Raw genomic sequence first — 18,508 nt, forward strand, 5'->3', positions numbered from 1 at the left:
TGGTAACGGTGGATTCATCCAGGTGCAAGTGGTAAGCATTGCATTTAGATGACCCCCACGTGGGCACACAGGTCAGGGGCAGGGACCAGGGGGCAATGATCAAGACTAGGAGACTGGGGGCTGGAGAGATGGCTCAGTGGTTAAGAGCATTGCCTGCTCTTCCAAAGGTCCTGAGTTCAATTCCCAGCAACCACATGGTGGCTCACAACCATCTGTAAAGAGGTCTGGTGCCCTCTTCCGGCCTGCAGGCATACACACAGACAGAATATTGTATACATAATAAATAAATAAAATAAATATTTTAAAAAAAAGACTAGGAGACTGAGGCGCAGTTCCCAAAATGGTCGGCAGATGGCGCAACGACCCACACTCAGCCTTCCCAGGGAGGCCCCAGCTTCAAAGTTTGGCAGACATGAGGTCTTTTTGGTTTTCAAAGACAGGATTTCTCTGTAGCTTTGGAGCCTGTCCTGGAACTCACTCTGTAGACCAGACTGGCCTTGAACTCACAGAGATCCACCTAGAAGCACCACTGGAAGTCGTCACAGGAGGCTGCAACAGTTCTTTCGATGTTGCCCTTAGTCATTGACTCAAAGCATCCACAACGGATTTCAAGGTTCCCAGGCTGGAGAGATGGCTCAGCGGGTAAAAGTCTTTGCTCCCACACTTGAGGACCTGAGTTCAGTTCCTGAGAGAAGTAACTCATGCAGCTTGTCTCCTGATCTCCACACACTCTCTGTAGCACACGCGCGCACACACACACATTTTTAAAAATCAGTCAAATGCATACACACATGAGAGAAACCAGCTCCTAACAACTAAGGCACACAGCAGGGCTGTGGGCATAAAGATGCCAGCTCCAGACAATGTGGCCTTATGGGAAATCAGCCTGACTACAGCCCTGGGTGGCCCTCACAAACTTTCTATGGTAATTTTCTAACAACCACCATGCCACCAGGAGGATTATTTTGCTCCGTGTCCCACTGAGTCCAAGAGGGTCTCTCTCTGGAACCAGCCACAGCTCCAATATCCACCTGGTCCAGTGAAGAGGCCTGGGCTTACGCCAGGCGTCTCTAATAGTTGGTGTCCATGTCCCTCAGGTGGCCTCAGAAGGACCTCTGTGGGTTTCCCTTGCCTAAGTGGGAAGTGGGAGGAATCTGCACCAGGAGATCTTTTTCATTCATTTATTTCATTTCATTTATTAATTCTTGACTGTCCCAGGTTTTATGTAGGGCTGGGGATTGAACCCAGGCCTGTGTGGATGATAGGCAAGCACTCTGCCAACTGAGCTGCAGCCCCTCCTCCACACTGAGGTCTTGCAAAGCAGGCAGGGGCTGAGAGTCCTGAGACACGCCCAGGCTGTACATGCAAGGCATGTCTATCAGGAGACTGCTATGTCCCCATGTGGCTTCAGAAGGAACCTCAATTGGCCCAGGGCAGGCCCTGTAGAGAGAAGTTGGGGGTCTTGACTGCCCCAAGGCAGGTGGCCAGTAACCCAATGTGGACATCCATTTCTTCAAGTGAAACTTTCACCATCTGCCCAGGGTACAGTTTGCTGGACAAGTGACCCCAGGCTCACAGCTAAGCCCACTGAAGTGCACTGCATAACAGCTCTATACCCCAAAACCCTGAGGTTAGGACATCCGCAGTCCCTACCAACCCAGCCATCTTCTCAGTCGTCTCCCTGATGGGTCCCCTCGTGTCTCCTCCTCTGTCCTACAAGGAAGGATCCCTGCTGTTGGGTCTGGAACCCGTTCTGATAATCTAGTATGATAAGACCCCTCAGTAACTTCACCAAAGACCCTGTTTCCGAATCAGGCCACGCTGGGGTATGTGGGGATGAAGACATGGAGTCCCCTAGGAAGCTATTCAACCCAGATGAGCCATCTCCCCAGCGCCTCAGCCTGTCATATGAATGAATGTCATTTTGGCACGCAGTAATGATTAATAACACGCGCCCCATCCTGGACCTTCCTCCATCCTGCTGGCTGCCCCCTTGGTAAAGGGTAAAGATGGTAAGTTAGGGCCTGTGATGGGTCAGTCAGGCCCATGTCCAGAAACCACATATAGCGGTGCTGGCTAGTGTTTTATCAAATTGGTACTAGCTAGAGTCTTGGGAAGAGGGAACCTCAACTGAGAAAATGCCCCCCCAGACTGACCCATGGGCAAGCTGTGCAGCTTTTCCTTAATTAATGAGTGATATGGAAGGTCCCAGATCATTGTGGGTGGTGCCGCCCCAGGGCAGGTGCTCCTGTGTTATATATGTTGAGCCAGCCACAGGGAGCAAGCCAGTAAGCAGCACTTCTCTATGGCCTCTGCTTCAGTTCCTGTTTCTAGGTTCCTGTCTTCAGTGCCTGCCCCGACTTTCCTCCGCGATGGAGTGTGTCCTGAGAGTAGTAAGAAGAAATAAACCCTGTCCTCTCCGAGTTTCTTTTGATCACGGTGTTTTTATTACAGCAATAGAAACCATAATTAAGACAGTAGCTGTATACTCGTTGAAGCTGTACAGGCTGCATATTCAATTACCGAGCAGGAGCCAGCTTCCATAGAAATTGTTGTGTTTCCATATCATGCAAGGTCAGGAAGGCGCAGAAATAGAGCGACTGGTGTAGGCCTAACAGCTGCCCACAGACAGGGTCCAGCCTGACCTAACTCCATACTGGGCCACAGCCCACGCGAGTCAACATACCTGAGGGGCCTTTCATTTTGGTTTTTCTCTCACAGCAGGTTTAGAGCTTTAGAAATGGGTGTGAGAATAAGTGAACCACAGGCTTCTAAATGAGTTGTTTGACATTTGGGCTGGGCACCCGGCATAAGCTTTGCCCTCTAGAGAAGATCCCTGGATGTCTCTGACTTATGCCAATTTTTTTGGTTATCCCTGATTATGTCATCCGCAGAAATATGGGACTGTGGTCAGCATGCTGCATGTGAGTACCCGAAAGTACCTTGGGCGTTTGTTTCCTTTTGCTTTTTGAGCAAGGGTGTTACCATGTTGCACAGGCTAGCCACAAGCTCAGGGTCTTTCTGTCTCAACCTCCATCGTGGAGTACTGGGGTCACAGACAGCTGCCACCACGTCTGGCTGTGGAGACAACCTCTGATGTCACCTGTTAGAAGTAGCCATGAAAACCCAGTCGAGACATGAGCTTATTTTCTCAGGGTGGTGGCCTTTGGGTCAGCAGCTGACGTCTCTGGAGCTGCAGGGGATTCTCTCTCTTCCATCTCCTGCAAGATGCATCCAGCTGCAGAGCAGGGCTTCAGAGCAGGGCTGCAGAGCAGGGCGGCCAGCATGGCTGCAGAGCAGGGCGGCCAGCATGGCTGCAGAGCAGGGCTGCAGAGCAGGGCTGCAGAGCAGGGCGGCCAGCATGGCTGCAGAGCAGGGCTGCAGAGCATGGCTGCAGAGCATGGCTGCAGAGCATGGCTGCAGAGCATGGCTGCAGAGCAGGGCGGCCAGCATGGCTGCAGAGCAGGGCTGCAGAGCATGGCTGCAGAGCATGGCTGCAGAGCATGGCTGCAGAGCAGGGCGGCCAGCATGGCAGCAGAGGAGGGCGGCAGAGCAGGGCTGAGGAGCAGGGCGGCAGAGCAGGGCTGCAGAGCAGGGCTGCAGAGCAGGGCAGCAGAGCAGGGCTGCAGAGCATGGCTGCAGAGCAGGGCTGCAGAGCATGGCTGCAGAGCAGGGCTGCAGAGCAGGGCTGCAGAGCATGGCTGCAGAGCAGGGCTGAGGAGCAGGGCTGAGGAGCAGGGCTGCAGAGCATGGCTGCAGAGCAGGGTGGCCAGCATGGCTGCAGAGCATGGCGGCAGAGCATGGCTGCAGAGCAGGGCTGCAGAGCATGGCTGCAGAGCAGGGCTGCTGAGCATGGCTGCTGAGCATGGCTGCAGAGAGGGCTGCAGAGCAGGGCTGCAGAGCAGGGCTGCAGAGCAGGGCTGCAGAGCATGGCTGCTGAGCATGGCTGCAGAGCATGGCTGCAGAGCAGGGCTGCAGAGCATGGCGGCAGAGCAGGGCTGCAGAGCATGGCTGCAGAGCAGGGCGGCCAGCATGGCTGCAGAGCAGGGCTGCAGAGCAGGGCTGCAGAGCAGGGCGGCCAGCATGCTCTGGGAAAGGAGGGAGCGGTTTGCTTTGGAAATTAGCACTGTGGTTTGAGCCCTCTCCCTCCCTACATTATTTTTCCTCCAGCCAAAGACGATTTTAATTGTTTCCAGCAGAGAACTAGACAATAACAATGAAAAGTATTGTCTCCTCAGGGCACAGCGCTGCAGGCCTTTAATCGGAGCAGCTGGTAGGGGCAGGCAGGGCTCTGTGAGTTCAAGGCCAGCCTGGCCTCCATAAGGGAGTGCCAGGACAGCCAAGGCTAGTGAGAATTTTTTTTTTAAGCCCATTTTAGGCTAACAAGAGAAGGTTATTTTCTAGGTAGATAAAAGGAGCCACAGACACGACTCCTGTCTGTCTGGGATAGACACCGCTGGGTGGGAGGCATGGTGACAGGGTGGGCTGAGGAAGGGAAAATTGCAGATCCTAGGATGTGTCTGCTGTGGCAGTGGGCTCAGGCCTGGGTGTGAATGCTGCACACTCCTGAGAGCTCCTGGTTAAACATGTATGTAGGCCAGGTGTGGTGGCGCATGCCTTTAGTCGTAGCATTCAGGAGGCAGAGGCAGGTGGATCTCTGTGAGTTCAAGGGCAGCCTGGTCTACAAAGAGAGTTCTGGGGTAGCCAGGGCTACAGAGAAACCCTGTCTCAAACAAAACCAAATGTGTGTGTATGTGTGTGTGTGTGTGTGTGTATTTACTGTTTTGCCTAAATGTATATCTGTGTACCACATGTGTGCCTGGTGTCCACAGGGGCTCAGAAGTGGACATGGGATCCCTTGGAAGTGGAGTTACAGAGAGTTGTACGCGGCCATGTGGGTGCTGGGAATCGAACCCAGGTTCTCTGGAAGAGCATTAAGCTCTCTTAACTATTGACCTATCTCTCTACCCCCAGAAGTTCAAGGATTCTTACAGGTAAATCCGATCTGTACCCCATGAACTGAGCAGACCTGAAGTGGAAGGTGACATGGGGCTAAACCTGTGTGGGCCACTAGCCTGCAAAAGCCAGCAAATGGTCTTTCAATACGTGCAATGTCCACAAGGGGGCGCTGTGTCAATAGTCCAGTTACTGTGGAAATCCTGATAATTCTTAAATTAACACATTTAAGGCAATTACAGATAAATTCCAATGCAATTTGACAGGAACTGGACAGATTAACTTCCAAACTAATTTGGAAGGATGACCAGGAATTACCATTATATAAAAAACGACCAAGTTCTTATACTGCCGACAAGATGGCTCAGCAGGAAAGGTGACTGTTGAAAATCTGATAAACCTGAATTTGACCCCTGTGACACACGTCCGAAACAGGTCCATTGCATTGTCCTCTGATTCCGACATATGCACTGCCCAATAAATGAGTAAGTCTAACAAATAAGAAAAAGAATACCGATATTATTTGCAGGGAAAATTAAGTTACAAACTTCAAGGACCTACATATGCAGCTATGTGAGCCTTCGCCCAGAGCTATCACAAACATCTCCATGGCCAGCCCTTGCTGGTACAACAATCCAGGATGGAGTCACTGGAAATACTCAGAAGCAGGTGCTGTTTGTGTCAAGCTAGGAGAATGTGGTGTCCGTAGTAGCCAGCGGACCGGCTAGCTGGCCATATTCCCTTAACAGCAGACACTGGGATGAACTCCACATGAAAGAGATACACGCAGCCGTCTTTCTGAGCCAAGTGCTTATTTATTTTTATACACAGGTTTACATAAGGATATTATCATGCACATACTTAATGAACTTGGAGCCTGCTCCTTCCCCTGCTCATTTCTGAGGGACGGAGACACCTACTGAGGGCATAACTCACGGAACTAGTCTGCTTCGTTAACCGTGTTATGACTCACTCCAGCCCACGATACAGTTTGAAATAATTATGCCATGAAAAAGCAGCCAGGTAGTTAAGTTTTGGAGAATATTTGTTATGTTTAATTCAGTAGCTGTAAAAGAAAACTTGCTCATTGTGAGTTATAAAAAGTGTATGAAACAAGCCGGGCGGTGGTGGCACACGCCTTTAATCCCAGCACTCGGGAGGCAGAGGCAGGCGGATCTCTGGGAGTTCGAGGCCAGCCTGGTAAACAAGAGCTAGTTCCAGGACCGGAACCAAGAAAACTATGGAGAAACCCTGCCTCGAAAATTTAAAAAAAAAGTGTATGAAAGACACGTGTGCAGTCTAACATACGTGCACCCTGAGTTCTGCGCTCTGTGCTCTGGCACCCAGTTACCGAGCTTCAGGCAAGGGGCTGGAGGTTAAAATACACAGACACACACACACAGACAGCGACATGGGTCATCCTTCAATTCCCCAAAAATGCCCCCTTTATTGTGTTCAGGGGCAGATTATATAGAGATAGCCAGGCCCCAGCCAAACCCACCAGAAACCACTCTCCTGCCATCAGGAACTCCTGAAGGTCTCGTGCTCAGAGCAGCTGTAGGCACTCAGATCAGGGGATTACAAGAAAATCAGAATCTGGGGTCTCACTGCTCCCAACACACTCTGATTTCTAGTTTTGTAGGGTTTGTTTTGTTTTTGCTTTTTGAGATAAGGTCTCATGTAGCCCCGGATGGCATCGAACTTGCTGTGTAGCTGAGGATGACCTTGAACTTCTGCTCTGCCTGCCTCTACCTCCCCAGTGCGAGTGTGCACTACCACACCTAGTTTGTGTAGTGCTGGGGACTGGACCCAGAAAATCATGCAGGATAGGCAAGCACAGTACCAGCTGAGTCATAACCCTAGGTTCTAATTACTTTTAAAATGACAAACTCTTAGTGTCCTGATTACTCAGCTGTTGTACTGGGAATTAGACACTCTTCAGGCAATCAGATGCTCACAGGAGCCAGAACGGACAAGGAAAGGGTCTTTGGGCTGGGGTGAGACTCCAGCTAATACCAGTCCATGGTGAAATGCTTTGCTTGGAAATTTGAGTGATGCTCACACAGGGTCATGGGAGCCAGACTCCAGACAACACCAGTCTATGTGATGGGCTTTGCTTGGAGATGTGAGCTCCACACTACAGGGTCCCCCTGCCTACACCTGACCGGGAACAAGGACTCTGGGAATAGTGGACAGACCCCACTCTGCCTATGTATATTCTTCCTGCCTTACATGACAGCTGGGCAAGGACACACCTGCCGCAAAAGGAGGTGTGCAGGTGTCTTACCCTAACCACAAGGACTCCAACAGGAAGCGCCCCACTTCCTGTCTTTCTGACCACCTGACACCTGCCAGGACTCTTCACACAGCAGAGAGCTGGTGCACGGACAAAGCTAGAATAACCTAAGGCCAATAAAACTTTGATTCAGGAAAATTGTTAAGTTGGGGGGGTGGGCTAGAAATTCATGCACTAGACCATGTACTTTTGTAAAATCAGCAAAACTCATTTCCTTTGGTGTTTGTTTCTTCAATAAGGTCCCCTCATTGGTTTCAGCAGACTAAACACCCAGACCGAGCCCCACCGAGAGATTCTCTTTCTCACCCAGGACCACCTTCTTTCCTCTGATGACCAGAGACGATTGTGGGGTGGAGTCCTCTTTGGCTCACCCACTCCAGACCCTGGTCCTGGGGCATGGTTTGCTATAGCAGAGGAGGCGGTGAACCTTTTCAGGGTCCCGGTCCACGTGTGCACACTCTACTGACCGCATGCGCATTCATGAGAAAGTCAGCTCCAGGAGAGAAAGGGGTGCTCAGAAGGAACCAGCAGATGGGCCCACTGCAGTTTCCGACTTGGGGAGACACCCTGTACTTCCCCCGCAGTGGAGGCCCCGAACTGAGGTGGGGTAATCGATGATTTCTTGGGTGCAGACACTTGGGAGGGCAGTACTTTAGAGTCACCCAGCGCTTGAGCAGCCTCTACTACTGAGATCCAGGGAGGAGCCCGTGATGGGCTCAAGCAGAAGAGGGAGATCTGGTCCAGAACAGAGAAGGGCAAAGTAGGGTCCTGTCCTGTTTGGGGAGTCAGGTAGCAAGTTCCAGGACCCCCCTCACCCGCTTCCCCCCTCCCTCCCCGAGGCCAATGTCCTGTGCTAGTGCTCAGAGCTGCAGGCTGTAGTAGTGTAAGCAGAGGCTCTGCTCTTTTCCTTGTCCCCATGGCTCTCCACTGGGCCAGCTGTGGGTCTGACTGGCAGTACCCACGCCCATGAATGTGACTGCTGCCTTCTGAAATGCGAGTGAGACGCTTCTCCTCCTCCACTTCCAGGTCCCTTGGCCAGAGGTTCCCTCAAGCACTTGCCATTAGGGAGAGGATGTTGGAACACCTACCCCACTCCCCAGGGAATGGTGGAGGAGGGAGGTCTTCAAAGGAGGGCAGGCTAGGCCTACCAATCATGTAAAGGCAGGCACACTTCTCCAGGAGGCGAGCTGGGGCGGATGCTCACACAACTGTCTGCAACCAGTGAGGTCCCCTACTGTGCCCTTTTGAGACGATCCCAGCTCAACTTTCAAAAGGTGTGGGGAAGTCCTGGCCCCAGAGACATCATGTCTAGCGCTGGACGGTCTGGCCCTAGCCCTCGAGAAAGTCACATCAAGCCCAAACCAGAATTAAAGGACAGCAAAGAGCCCAGAGCAGGGAGTGGCCTCGCCTTCTAGACCTCTGTGCAGGTGCTTGGTGGGACCTACACGCCCACTCCACCCCATGCCACCGACCCAAAGCACTCACACAGAACTAGGAATACAAATGCCCAGACGGTGGTGTTACCTATGTCAGTACCCAAAGGAGGTGCCCAGAGGCACACAAAGGCTACTCCTCCAATTCCTCCCTACTTCTGGGGCAGCGGGGGCGGGCGCAGAATGAGGGGCCAAGGGACGGTGAATGCAGCGTTGGTGGAGAGGAGACGTCACGGACGCTCTTACCGGAGTCCCAGGTCACGGTTAAGTCTGTTTGCGAGGTGTGCAACACTCAGGTCTGACACCTGGACGGGACCAGACCTGGGACTCTTTGCCAGAGGTGGGCAGAGAACGCCCAGAGGATGCACAAATGGAGACAGAAAAGCAAGCTTAGTTTTGTGGGCTGGATCAGGAGCCGCGGAGGGGAGGGGCTGGAGTGGGGCTGGAAGTGGGCTTTCTCTATTGGGACAGTGTGGGCGGGGCCGAAGGCGGAACGGGCGTGGCCTGGGCTGGGGGTGGGGCCGAAAAGGGGCGGGAGCCGAGGCGGGGAGGGGGCTGGGGTCCGGGCGGGGGGCGTGCGGCAGGCGGGTCTGACTTCTGGGGCATCCCGCTCCGAGTTCGCTCTCCAGCACTCCTGGCAAGTGTCTGCAAGCGGAGTGCGAAGTTCTCGGCTCTCGTGGCAGCTGCACCATCCGCACCTGCGGCGACCACGCGCCCCGCACCTAGTGCGGCTCGGTTGCGGCGTCCCGCCGTCCGCTAGGGCATGGCGCGCGTGAAGACCGGGTCTCGCGGCCGCAAGGGCCTCCTTTGAGTCGGAGAGCAGAGGACCGAGTGGGAGCGCAATCGTGCGCACGATGCCTGTCCGGGCGGAGGCGAGAGCGGCTTGGCGCGCGGTGGCCCTGGCTGTGCTGCTGCTCCCCGCCGTGCTTGCAGCCGTTCCGCCGCGCCCCCCGCGCCCGCTGCAGCCGAGCATGTGAGTAGCGCCAGTCTCGAGGCTCGCGGTAGCGACGCTGACCCGAACAGAGCTCGGGGCTTTGTCCCTGGGGCCCCAGAACAATGGGTTCTTTGCCTTAACCAAGGAGGGGACGGTCTAGACGTGGGGTCCAGGGTTGGATATGGGGCCCTCGAGGCTGCCACAGGACCCCTAGTCTCGCGGCTCCCGCCTCTGCCGTGAGGGTCCGGCAGACTTAGGCGGATGCTGAAGTTTGGAGAGGTGAGGAATCCAAGCCCCTGCGGTGCAGAGTCCAGCTGGGGGACCGGCTTGGAGGCGGCCGAGAGGAAGCCGCCTGGTCCCACTTCCTCCCCAAGCTGGTCTCCTGGGGTCTGGGGGCCTGCGCAGGGGCGGAGGTGCCCAGAGGGGGCTTCCAGAACTGGTTTGTGTGTTAAACACGTGCGCTCTGGGGCCTCGGGAGAAAGAATTTAGTTCTAGAATGAGCAGGAAGAGAGGGTCAGGGAGCCAGCGGCGACGGATTTAATTTTGAAAGATGATTCCCCAATAGGCTGGTTAGCGGTCTCTCTTAAACTGCAAAGCGATCCCTCTGTTGGCCTCAAAGGAAAACCGGTGCGAACTGAGCCCAAGTGGATGAGGTACAGGGATGAGAGGCACACGGCCCCCACCTGGCCCTTGCAGGGTGCAAGATGGGGCCTTGTAAACTTGGCAGAGCTGCTGGGGCTGCATGGGGAGTGGAAAGACCCTAAAGGCCTGAGTTGGGGCTTCCTCTCTGCCAATTAAAGCGCCCATTCAGCCACAGAAGGGACTTGCTGCTCCTGTCCAGGACTGGCACTGGAGGATCCACCTCATACTTGACCTTGAGGACAGAGGCGTGGCTGGCTCTCGGGGGAATGGGGGAACAAGTTTCTCACTGGGGCAGGTGCCTTCGGGACCCCCCACTCTAGGTCTTGCCTTTGATCCTTGTGGCCATTACAAAGGAGAGCTGGTCTGAGTTGGAGACATCTCACCCGAGAATGGGAGCAGCATGGGTCCCTGACTTCTGTTCATGTCTCTTAGCTGTGAGTTTGCCGAGAAGGAGCTTCAACCCCAGGATGATTATATCGCAATTAGCTTGATGTGCTAGGGTTGCCAGCCTGCCTGCCCCTTTTCATGATTGAGAAGGGCAGCAGACACAGGCTTCCTGAAGTTCTGGGTGGATGGATGCAATCTGGCACATGTGCAAACAGTTGGTCGCCCTGTCTGGGTTCTCCACCCAGCTCTGTCCACTCCTGATGATCTCCCTGGGATTGGAGCCAAGGCCTTGCTGCCCGTGTCCTGCTCACCTGGGCCCAGGAAGTCTTCAGCTGTTGAGAAAGTCGTTGGAGCTAGTTGTGAAAGGGTAGCCGGAGAGCCTGCCCCTTCCTGCTTGATGCGTTTTCCAGAGTCTGCCTTCCCTTCTTCCTGCAGTGGGGGCTGCACCTCCGAGGCGTGTGCCCCCACTTCCTGACCCTTGTGTCCCAATGGGCCTCTGTTCTTAGATTGTCCATTTTGGGTGGGTCTGAGTTCCAGGTTGGCCAGAAATCCTGGCTGTCTTCCTCAGAACTGCATCTCTTGGGCGTCGGCACATGGGTCCTAGCTGGCGGGGCCAGTGAGGGAGAGATAGCCTTCTGGACTTTGGAGAAGGAGTGCTGGATTTGCTGAGCAGACAGCAGGTGGAAGGAAGCCCGCCAGGACCCGCTTCCAGGGGTGACTTTGCAGGTCTACTCTTAACTCCCCGCCACTCAGAGCAGCAGGATAGAGGGGCTGGGAAGGCAGCCAGGGCCCTAGAAAACACTTCTTCCTGGCTGACCCTCTCCGCCCTGCTTGTTTCCCCCCCTCCCCCCCGAGGTGTTCTGATGAGCTGGCAGGGCCTGGTACGGCTGCCACACCTCTTTGGCCAGTGTTCATGAACTGATAGCTGCAGAGTTTTCATGGTGCTCTGTCCCCGTGCCTATAGCCCCCTGGTGTGCAAGCCACGGGGGGCTCATACCTGCTGTGCAAGCCATGGCCTGCGTGGGTTCCAGGGTAGGGCAGCTCCGACTCCCATCCCAGGTGCTCTGGTGAATCTGCGGAAAATATGGGTGATTCTCTGGCTGCTGTTGCCTGGGGGGTGCTCAGATTCAGTGGGTTAGAGCCTCGCTACCTGTTTGGTTTTTGCCTCGAGTGACTTTTCAGCTTCGTGGAAGCTTGGCTTGGCTGTTTCATCTGGAGATGGGAGTGACTGCTGAGCAGTGCAAGGCTGGTGTGGATGGCTGCGTAACGTCTTCCTGCAGCCCCGGTGAGGATAGAGAGAGAGGCTGCCTGGGTGCTGAAGCTCTGAGTCCCAGCTGAGACCATGCCACAGTGTTCATACACAGCTTCAAAGCACAGGCTTCTCTCAGGCAGAAGCCCCCTGGGCAGCTATGCTAAGAAACCCACCAGGGCTTTGGAATCAGCTAATGACTGACAATGACCCCTCCTACCCCAGGCAGGTCCCTCCGATCACGTTCCGTCTTGCAAGCTCTTTGGGCCTCCTGGCCCTGAGGGCTTAAACAGCCACGTTCTCTGTGGATCTGTTGTGTAGCCCCTAATGCTCCTCTTCAGGGTGTGGGGAAGCCGACATGGTGAATGGCCAGATGTCTCAGAAGACAGGAGGTGCCGTGCTGTGGTCAGGGGGGCAGAGCAGGGGAAGGAATGCATGTCTGCTGAACCTCCTGTGACCATCTTGTGCCTGGTGGGAGGCCTCTGAGGGACTTCATCTGCCTTCTCACAGTGTTGCTAGGCCCCAGACAGCCACTGGGCTCCTATCCCTAAAGCCTCACACTTGCCGGTGTGCCAGCTGTACCCAGGCCAGGGGAAGTATGCTCAGAGGTGAGCCATGAGGCCAGATGAGAGAGGCAGAGACAAATCATCCTCCTGAAACAGGGTCAGGCTGGTTATAGAGACGGTGTGCCTCCCACTTCCACACCTTGGTAAAAGGTGCCATTGCCATGAACACCCCTGGCCTCTAGCTCCTTCAAAGACTTCCCGGAGCAACATTCCACGCTTCAACAGATGGCTCTGCAGCTGGGCTGAAGTCCCCTCCCTCTGCTGGCCCTGGGTCTACCTTGTGGTTTGGGCTTTGCCTTTCCCGCCTCGGTGAGAAGCTACATGCAAATACAAGAAACAGAAAGACACCTTCAACTCAGTGTTTGCTGGGTTTTTCTGGGGCCTGAGCTGAGGCTGTCTTTTTGTCTCTTCCTTCCCTTCCTCTCGTATCCCCCATCCTCCACCATGTCCCTTTGCCTGCACTTCCTAGGAGAGGTGCTGAGCCCAGCTTGTGCCTCCCCGTGTCCCTGTGAATGTCAGTTAACCGCCTTGCTGGGTCCCTGTAAGAACTTCGAAGCCCCTGGACTGGTCTCTTGTCCATGTGGCTTCCTGCAGACCATCCTCACATGGTGGGGGACGGTGGCATTCTCTACCTGTCACAGATGTCCTAATGCCCGCTCTGCTGCTCTCTCGGGCCTTCGAGAGGCACAGAGCGCAGGGGCAGGGGTCAGAGGGTGGACAGAGTGAGCATGCAGTCAGGGCATGTGACTGTGTCACCACACTGGAGCAGCTACCACCTGGCAGGAAGGGTTCTAAGTGGTTAGGGAAACAGACACCCAGTGTCCCTTCTCCTAGGCCCCACCTCCTATTGGTCCTCCAATCAGCTGCACTTAGCACTAGCCAGAGGGCAGGTGTGTGTGTGGGGGGGGCACATATTATCAGGGGTTCCATAGAGGGCACTATCCTGTGGGCACACCGCAAAGTGGAGGCCACAAGGACCAAAAGGCCAGGACCCAGGCCACGGAATGCTGAGGGCTTTCCCTGTGTGGAAACTGCTGCCCTTGTGCAAACTCTTGCCCTGGTCTCTCCCTGTGTCCCAGCTTGGGATCCTCAGCCCACAACAAGCTCTCAGAAGTCTGGGTCCTCATTCCTTAGCTAGCCATCCGAGCAGCACAGAATCTCAGCAGAGCCCAGGAAGTGGAGGGGTCTTTGGTCCAGGGACCATGTCTGGTTGACAGACGATTCAGGGGAAATCACTGTCACCTCCTGTCAGGTGATGAAAGTGGCCAGCAGTCCCCATGGGCTGATGCCTTGAAGGTGCCTGGTGTCAGCATGGGGGAGGAGGAGGGTGGTTGTGGTCGTTGCTGTCATCATTGTCATTGTGGTCACTGTGGTCGTTTGTCTCCCTGGGGATTGTCTGTAGAAGGTGGCAGAAACCTTTCCCATCTGACCCTTCTGCTTCGTCCTGTCTGGGATTCTACCTGGCCACAGAGAATGTGTTCACAGTTAGTAGTGCACACGTGGGGTCCACAGCATACTCCAGGTCCCACTGCTTTGGCCTGGCACCCCAGAGTCCTTGCCCTGCAGTCACCCCAGACTTGAGATGCCCTAGATGGGACATTTGGGAGACTGGGGAAGGTATCATGGGACTGGGAGGACCAGGACATGTGACAGTCCTGCGCCTAGGATTGCTGATGGCTGCGGTGCTGACTCTGCCTTGCCTGTGTTGTGACTGATGGAAAGCTAGGGTTTAGATGGTCTGGTGTCATGCTGGCCAGGTGCAGACCCTGCTCCAGGCTGCGAGCCCCTGATACTGTGGCTGGGCGGTGCAGACGCTGCTCTAGGCTGGGAGCCCCTGATACCATGGCTGGGCAGGTGCAGACCCTGCTCCAGGCTGCGAGCCCCTGATGTTTGTTTTCTACGGACATCTTGACTGCAGGTGGTCCATACACTTCCCTGAGGGGGTGGCTTCCCATGCAGCAGAGCCAGGGAAAAAACAAAAATAAAGGCTTTTTGGTCAGAACATCCGTCTGGAGGTGGCTGGTCTAGGGCCAGAGCTGCTGGTTGGTGTGGTCCGGGTCTCTTAAGTGCTGGACTTTGGACAGCACCCAGCAGTCACTGAGAATGTAGAAGTCACTTGGGGAGGGGTGCCTCATTGGGCATGGGATGGAGGCAGAGGTCAGGGCAAAGCTAAGGAAGCATCTCTATCCCCTAGCAGGGACCTCCGCTAGGGTGGGAGGAATACCCTGCTCACTGTGTATACTGAGGATTTCAGGCTCTGAGCAAGTTGGAAAATGACTCTGGTCCGTGTGAGTGTCCTGTAACCCTTGGTGCTCGGGATTGAGCTCAGAGCCAGGCTTGGTCCAATGTAGTGGGTCTTGTCTTCTGTCCCACAACTTGCTTTTGCATTCCTTGGTCTCTCGGGGGTACAGGCTTGAGTGAGCCTGAGCTTTGCGTCCATTGCTTGGTGAGCATCTCCAGATTGTCCCTCTAGTTGATTTTCTCTCAGAGGGCTGGAGCCTTTTCTCCCTTTGGTGGGCCTGGAGGGCTGTGTTAGGTCACCCACCGTTGGCACTCTGTGCTCCCCTAGGCTGGCTTCTGGGACAAGTGAAGGGCAGAGACATAAGAAGAATCACTGCCCTGGGTATGGCTGGATAGTGGCCAGAGTTTTTGGTTTTTTCTTTCCTAATTCCTCCTTGAGCCCATCCCTACTCTTGGGTCTTGTCCACATACCCCTGCGTATTCTGAGAATACAGGGGAGGCACTGAGGTAGCAGGGGTGAAGGAGGGTGTGGAAAGAGCATTATTCTGGGGACCTGGACTTGGGGACCAGCCTGAGCACCAACCAGGACTGTTCTGTTCAAAAGGGATGGATGACCCTGCCTACCTTGAAGATTCTTAGGGACTAAGGCAGTGCCTTGTACAACACAGGATCCTGGCAGAAGATGCTGTGGCCATCAGTCCCTCTTAGTCCCCTTGTCCTGGAGTCCAGAGTAGATGCCAGGTGGGCATTGTGCTGTGGCCCAGTCATAGCTGAATCTTAGTTATAGCTCTGGAGGCGTGACTGGTGCCAGCCAGCTGTTGGTAGTGGAGAAGTTGAATGTCATTGTCCTTCTTTCCAGGCCCCACGTGTGTGCAGAGCAGAAGCTGACCCTGGTGGGCCACCGCCAGCCCTGTGTGCAAGCCTTCAGTCGCATCATGCCCGTGTGGAGAGCAGGCTGTGGGCAGCAGGCATGGTGCATTGGCCAAGAGCGCAGGTACGTGGTGGGCATCCTGGTCTAACGGGGGGCAGTTCTCAGCTAGGACTGTAGAGTGACCTCTAGGGTCAGACAGCTCGGGCTAGAGCCCCACCTTGGTTCCATCTCTCATCGAGGATGTGGTCTCTTATTCCCAGACTCTAGAAGGCCTGCTTGGGCAGGCCCTGGCCACTTATGAGGGTAGGGAGGAGCCCTAGTGGTGGTGGGACCTTGCAGGGGAGGTGTGCTGATTGGCCAGAAGGTAGAAGCCCTGCTCAGCCAGCTGAGGTCCCAACTGGAGATGTTTTCCACCTGACCTCTGGGCCCAGTTCCCAAGCCCATGAAAAACTTATTGCTCAATGTTTTATTTCAAAATCAAATCTTAAGGAGTGCCTTTGCATAGCTCTCCTCCACAGGCCCAAGGGGAAGCTGGGCAGTGTGGGAGAGCCGTGGAAACGTTGGGTGGTAAGGGCGTGGCAGAGTTGGCTGCAGCCCTAGCTAGGTGGAGGTGTGTGTCTGAGGAGTCCTTAGCTGGGCAGGGTGCTCAGCAGGGGGAAGCCTTTAGTGTTGCCTGTTGCTGCTCTTGTGGGAGCTGGGGTTCATGGGGTACCTGGGCCTGCTCTGCCTGGTCCAGGAGCTCCAGCGGCCACTCAGAATTCAGTATTTGTTTGTCGTCCATTAGGGCTGGTGTAGAATAGAGATGGAAAAAGTACAGCCGAGAAGCCTTGTTTCTCAGGGACTGTGGTTGGTCTTCTCATCCGGGACAAGCAGGGTGATATCCAAGGTGGTAGGTGATGGGTAGGTGATGCAGCTCAAGTCTGTGAAGCATAGAAGAGCCCTTCCCCATGGAGTGACGGGCAGCAGGTCAGGAGACTTAAGAACTCAGAGGCAGAAAGGGAGGTCTCGACCCAGTCTCAGAGGTTGACATTTGTGCCTTTTCCTTCCAGCCCTCACATGGCCATGAGTGCACATGGGTGCACATGCTTATAAATGCTTATGAAGCAGGGCTTGGTCCACTAAGCTTGTTTCCCTGTCCGTAGTGTGTGAGAAACACTCTGTTTGGAAGCCACTGGAGCCCTGAGGCTGGAGACTCTGTGGCAGTCAAGGTCTATAGGTTGGCAGGGTTTCCTATGTGGCTGGTGGCCTCCAGCATCCTGGCATGATGTTCTCTGATATCTGGGAGGGCCACACTTCCCTGGCTGTGCACGTGTGTTGGGGAGACAGGGCATTGTGGGTAGGTGTAGGGGAACGGTGTATATGGCATAGTGTCGGAGTCAGGGTTTTCTGGATATCTCAAGAGGGCTTGTATCTAGGTTCTGGGATCCACATCATACTGCCCAGCCCAAGGCATCTGGTACCCTTCACCTACTCTCTGGCCTGTAACATAGACATTCAATCCCGAGGTTGGGGTGGGGGTCCCATGTGGCATTTTGGGTTCTAGGTGGGGACCAGGGCTCTGTGGATGAGCAGCTGTTTACTATAGTTGAAGCCATTCTCTGTGTTGGACATAGGCCTGGTTCCCTCACCCATCCTGCTCTGAGGTATACCTGAGTTGTGTGCCTCAGTGCCTACAGAGGATGAGGGGGTCCCACCAGCTCATGGGGATCAGAACTCAGTAGTACCCATACCACCCAGGCCCACCTTAGCTCTCAGTATACAGTAAACACAGGCATGCTTGAGGTCCTGAAGTCTTTCTTGCTGTCTGTCCCAAGCCCTGGGAGATTCCCCCATCCTCATCTGGACAGCTGATCTTCCAGTAGCTCCCCTGCTGTGGTGGCCTCAGCTCATACCTCTTAAGAATCCAGCCCCAGGACTACCCGCCCCCTTCTCCAATGTGCCTGACCCTGTGGGATGTTGCTTCTTTTCCACTAACTGTGACTGGGTCCTCGTCTCTACCCGGAACCCTCAGGCCTGTCCTTCTTCCTGGCTCATAAGCAGAGCCCACACTGGATTGTAGTCTGAGGTTGGTCTCGGTGGAACAGGTGTTTAATATGGAAATGAGGTCAGAATGGGGCCTCACTGTTAAGTTGGATTGCTGGGACATTGGGGATAGCACACAGCGGTCTCTGGGACTGGGCTCGGCTACTGGGCCTTATTGTCAGCCTTGCTGGCCTTCCAGCCGGCTAAGCCTATAACTTAGTCACTTGCCGAGGCTCCCTGTGCAGTCAACAGTGGGCTCCAGTGGTGTCTAAGCCCTGAGGGACTTCACACTGTAATGTCGGGCTGTGACCACGGTGTGGCCATGCTGATATGGAGGCTTCTCTGTTCTGTCTTCCTCTTTCTGATGTTATATGTGTATGGTTCATGCATGTGAGTGTGCAAGATATGTACGAGTGGGTGTGACCATGTGTGTGCACACGGAGGTCAGAGATGTCACCATCTCTCCCGCTCTTCCTTACTGTCTTGAGGTGGGTTCTCTTATCGAGCTGGAAAGGCACCATTTTGGCCAGGCTGGATGACCAGCGAGCTCCTAGTACTGGGGATATGTGTATATATAGCCATGCCCAGCTGTCTACGTGGATGTTGGGGGTTCAAGCTTATGTTTTCTTACTTCACTGAGCCATTTCCCTGACCCCTAGTGATTTTTTTTTGTTTTAGTTTTTGTGGGATGGTGGTTGCAGGGGGGAACTCTCCTCCTGAGCTCCTGTGTGGCCAGCCCAAGCAGAACATCCCAGTTTGGACTCCGGGTCCTAGCCTTCATCTGTGTGCGTGGCTAAGCCGAGAACTTGTTCTGGCCTCAGTTTTCCCTTCTGGATTGGCCTGGGTGAGGCTATAGTGATTGCTTAGGCCGTGCCCCACATGTCTGTCACCTGGTGGCTCCTGGCAGAGTC

At 54.7% G+C, this 18,508-nt stretch overlaps 1 protein-coding gene across 3 annotated transcripts in view; it reads left to right on the forward strand.

The window, feature by feature from the left end:
* The first annotated feature begins 9,422 nt into the window (after positions 1–9,422).
* Positions 9,423–18,508, forward strand: part of Megf6 (multiple EGF like domains 6) — a 95,865-nt gene continuing 86,779 nt past the window's right edge. For all 3 annotated transcript variants that reach the window (XM_075944984.1, XM_075944986.1, XM_075944985.1), the window contains exons 1-2: positions 9,423–9,658; positions 15,564–15,698. In XM_075944984.1, the coding sequence (XP_075801099.1) occupies positions 9,540–9,658; positions 15,564–15,698 (254 nt within the window). In that variant the 5' untranslated portion in view covers positions 9,423–9,539. The remainder of the gene's footprint in view (positions 9,659–15,563; positions 15,699–18,508) is intronic.

Source organism: Microtus pennsylvanicus, chromosome 13 (assembly GCF_037038515.1).
Source record: "Microtus pennsylvanicus isolate mMicPen1 chromosome 13, mMicPen1.hap1, whole genome shotgun sequence".
In the NCBI taxonomy this organism is placed as follows: domain Eukaryota; kingdom Metazoa; phylum Chordata; class Mammalia; order Rodentia; family Cricetidae; genus Microtus; species Microtus pennsylvanicus.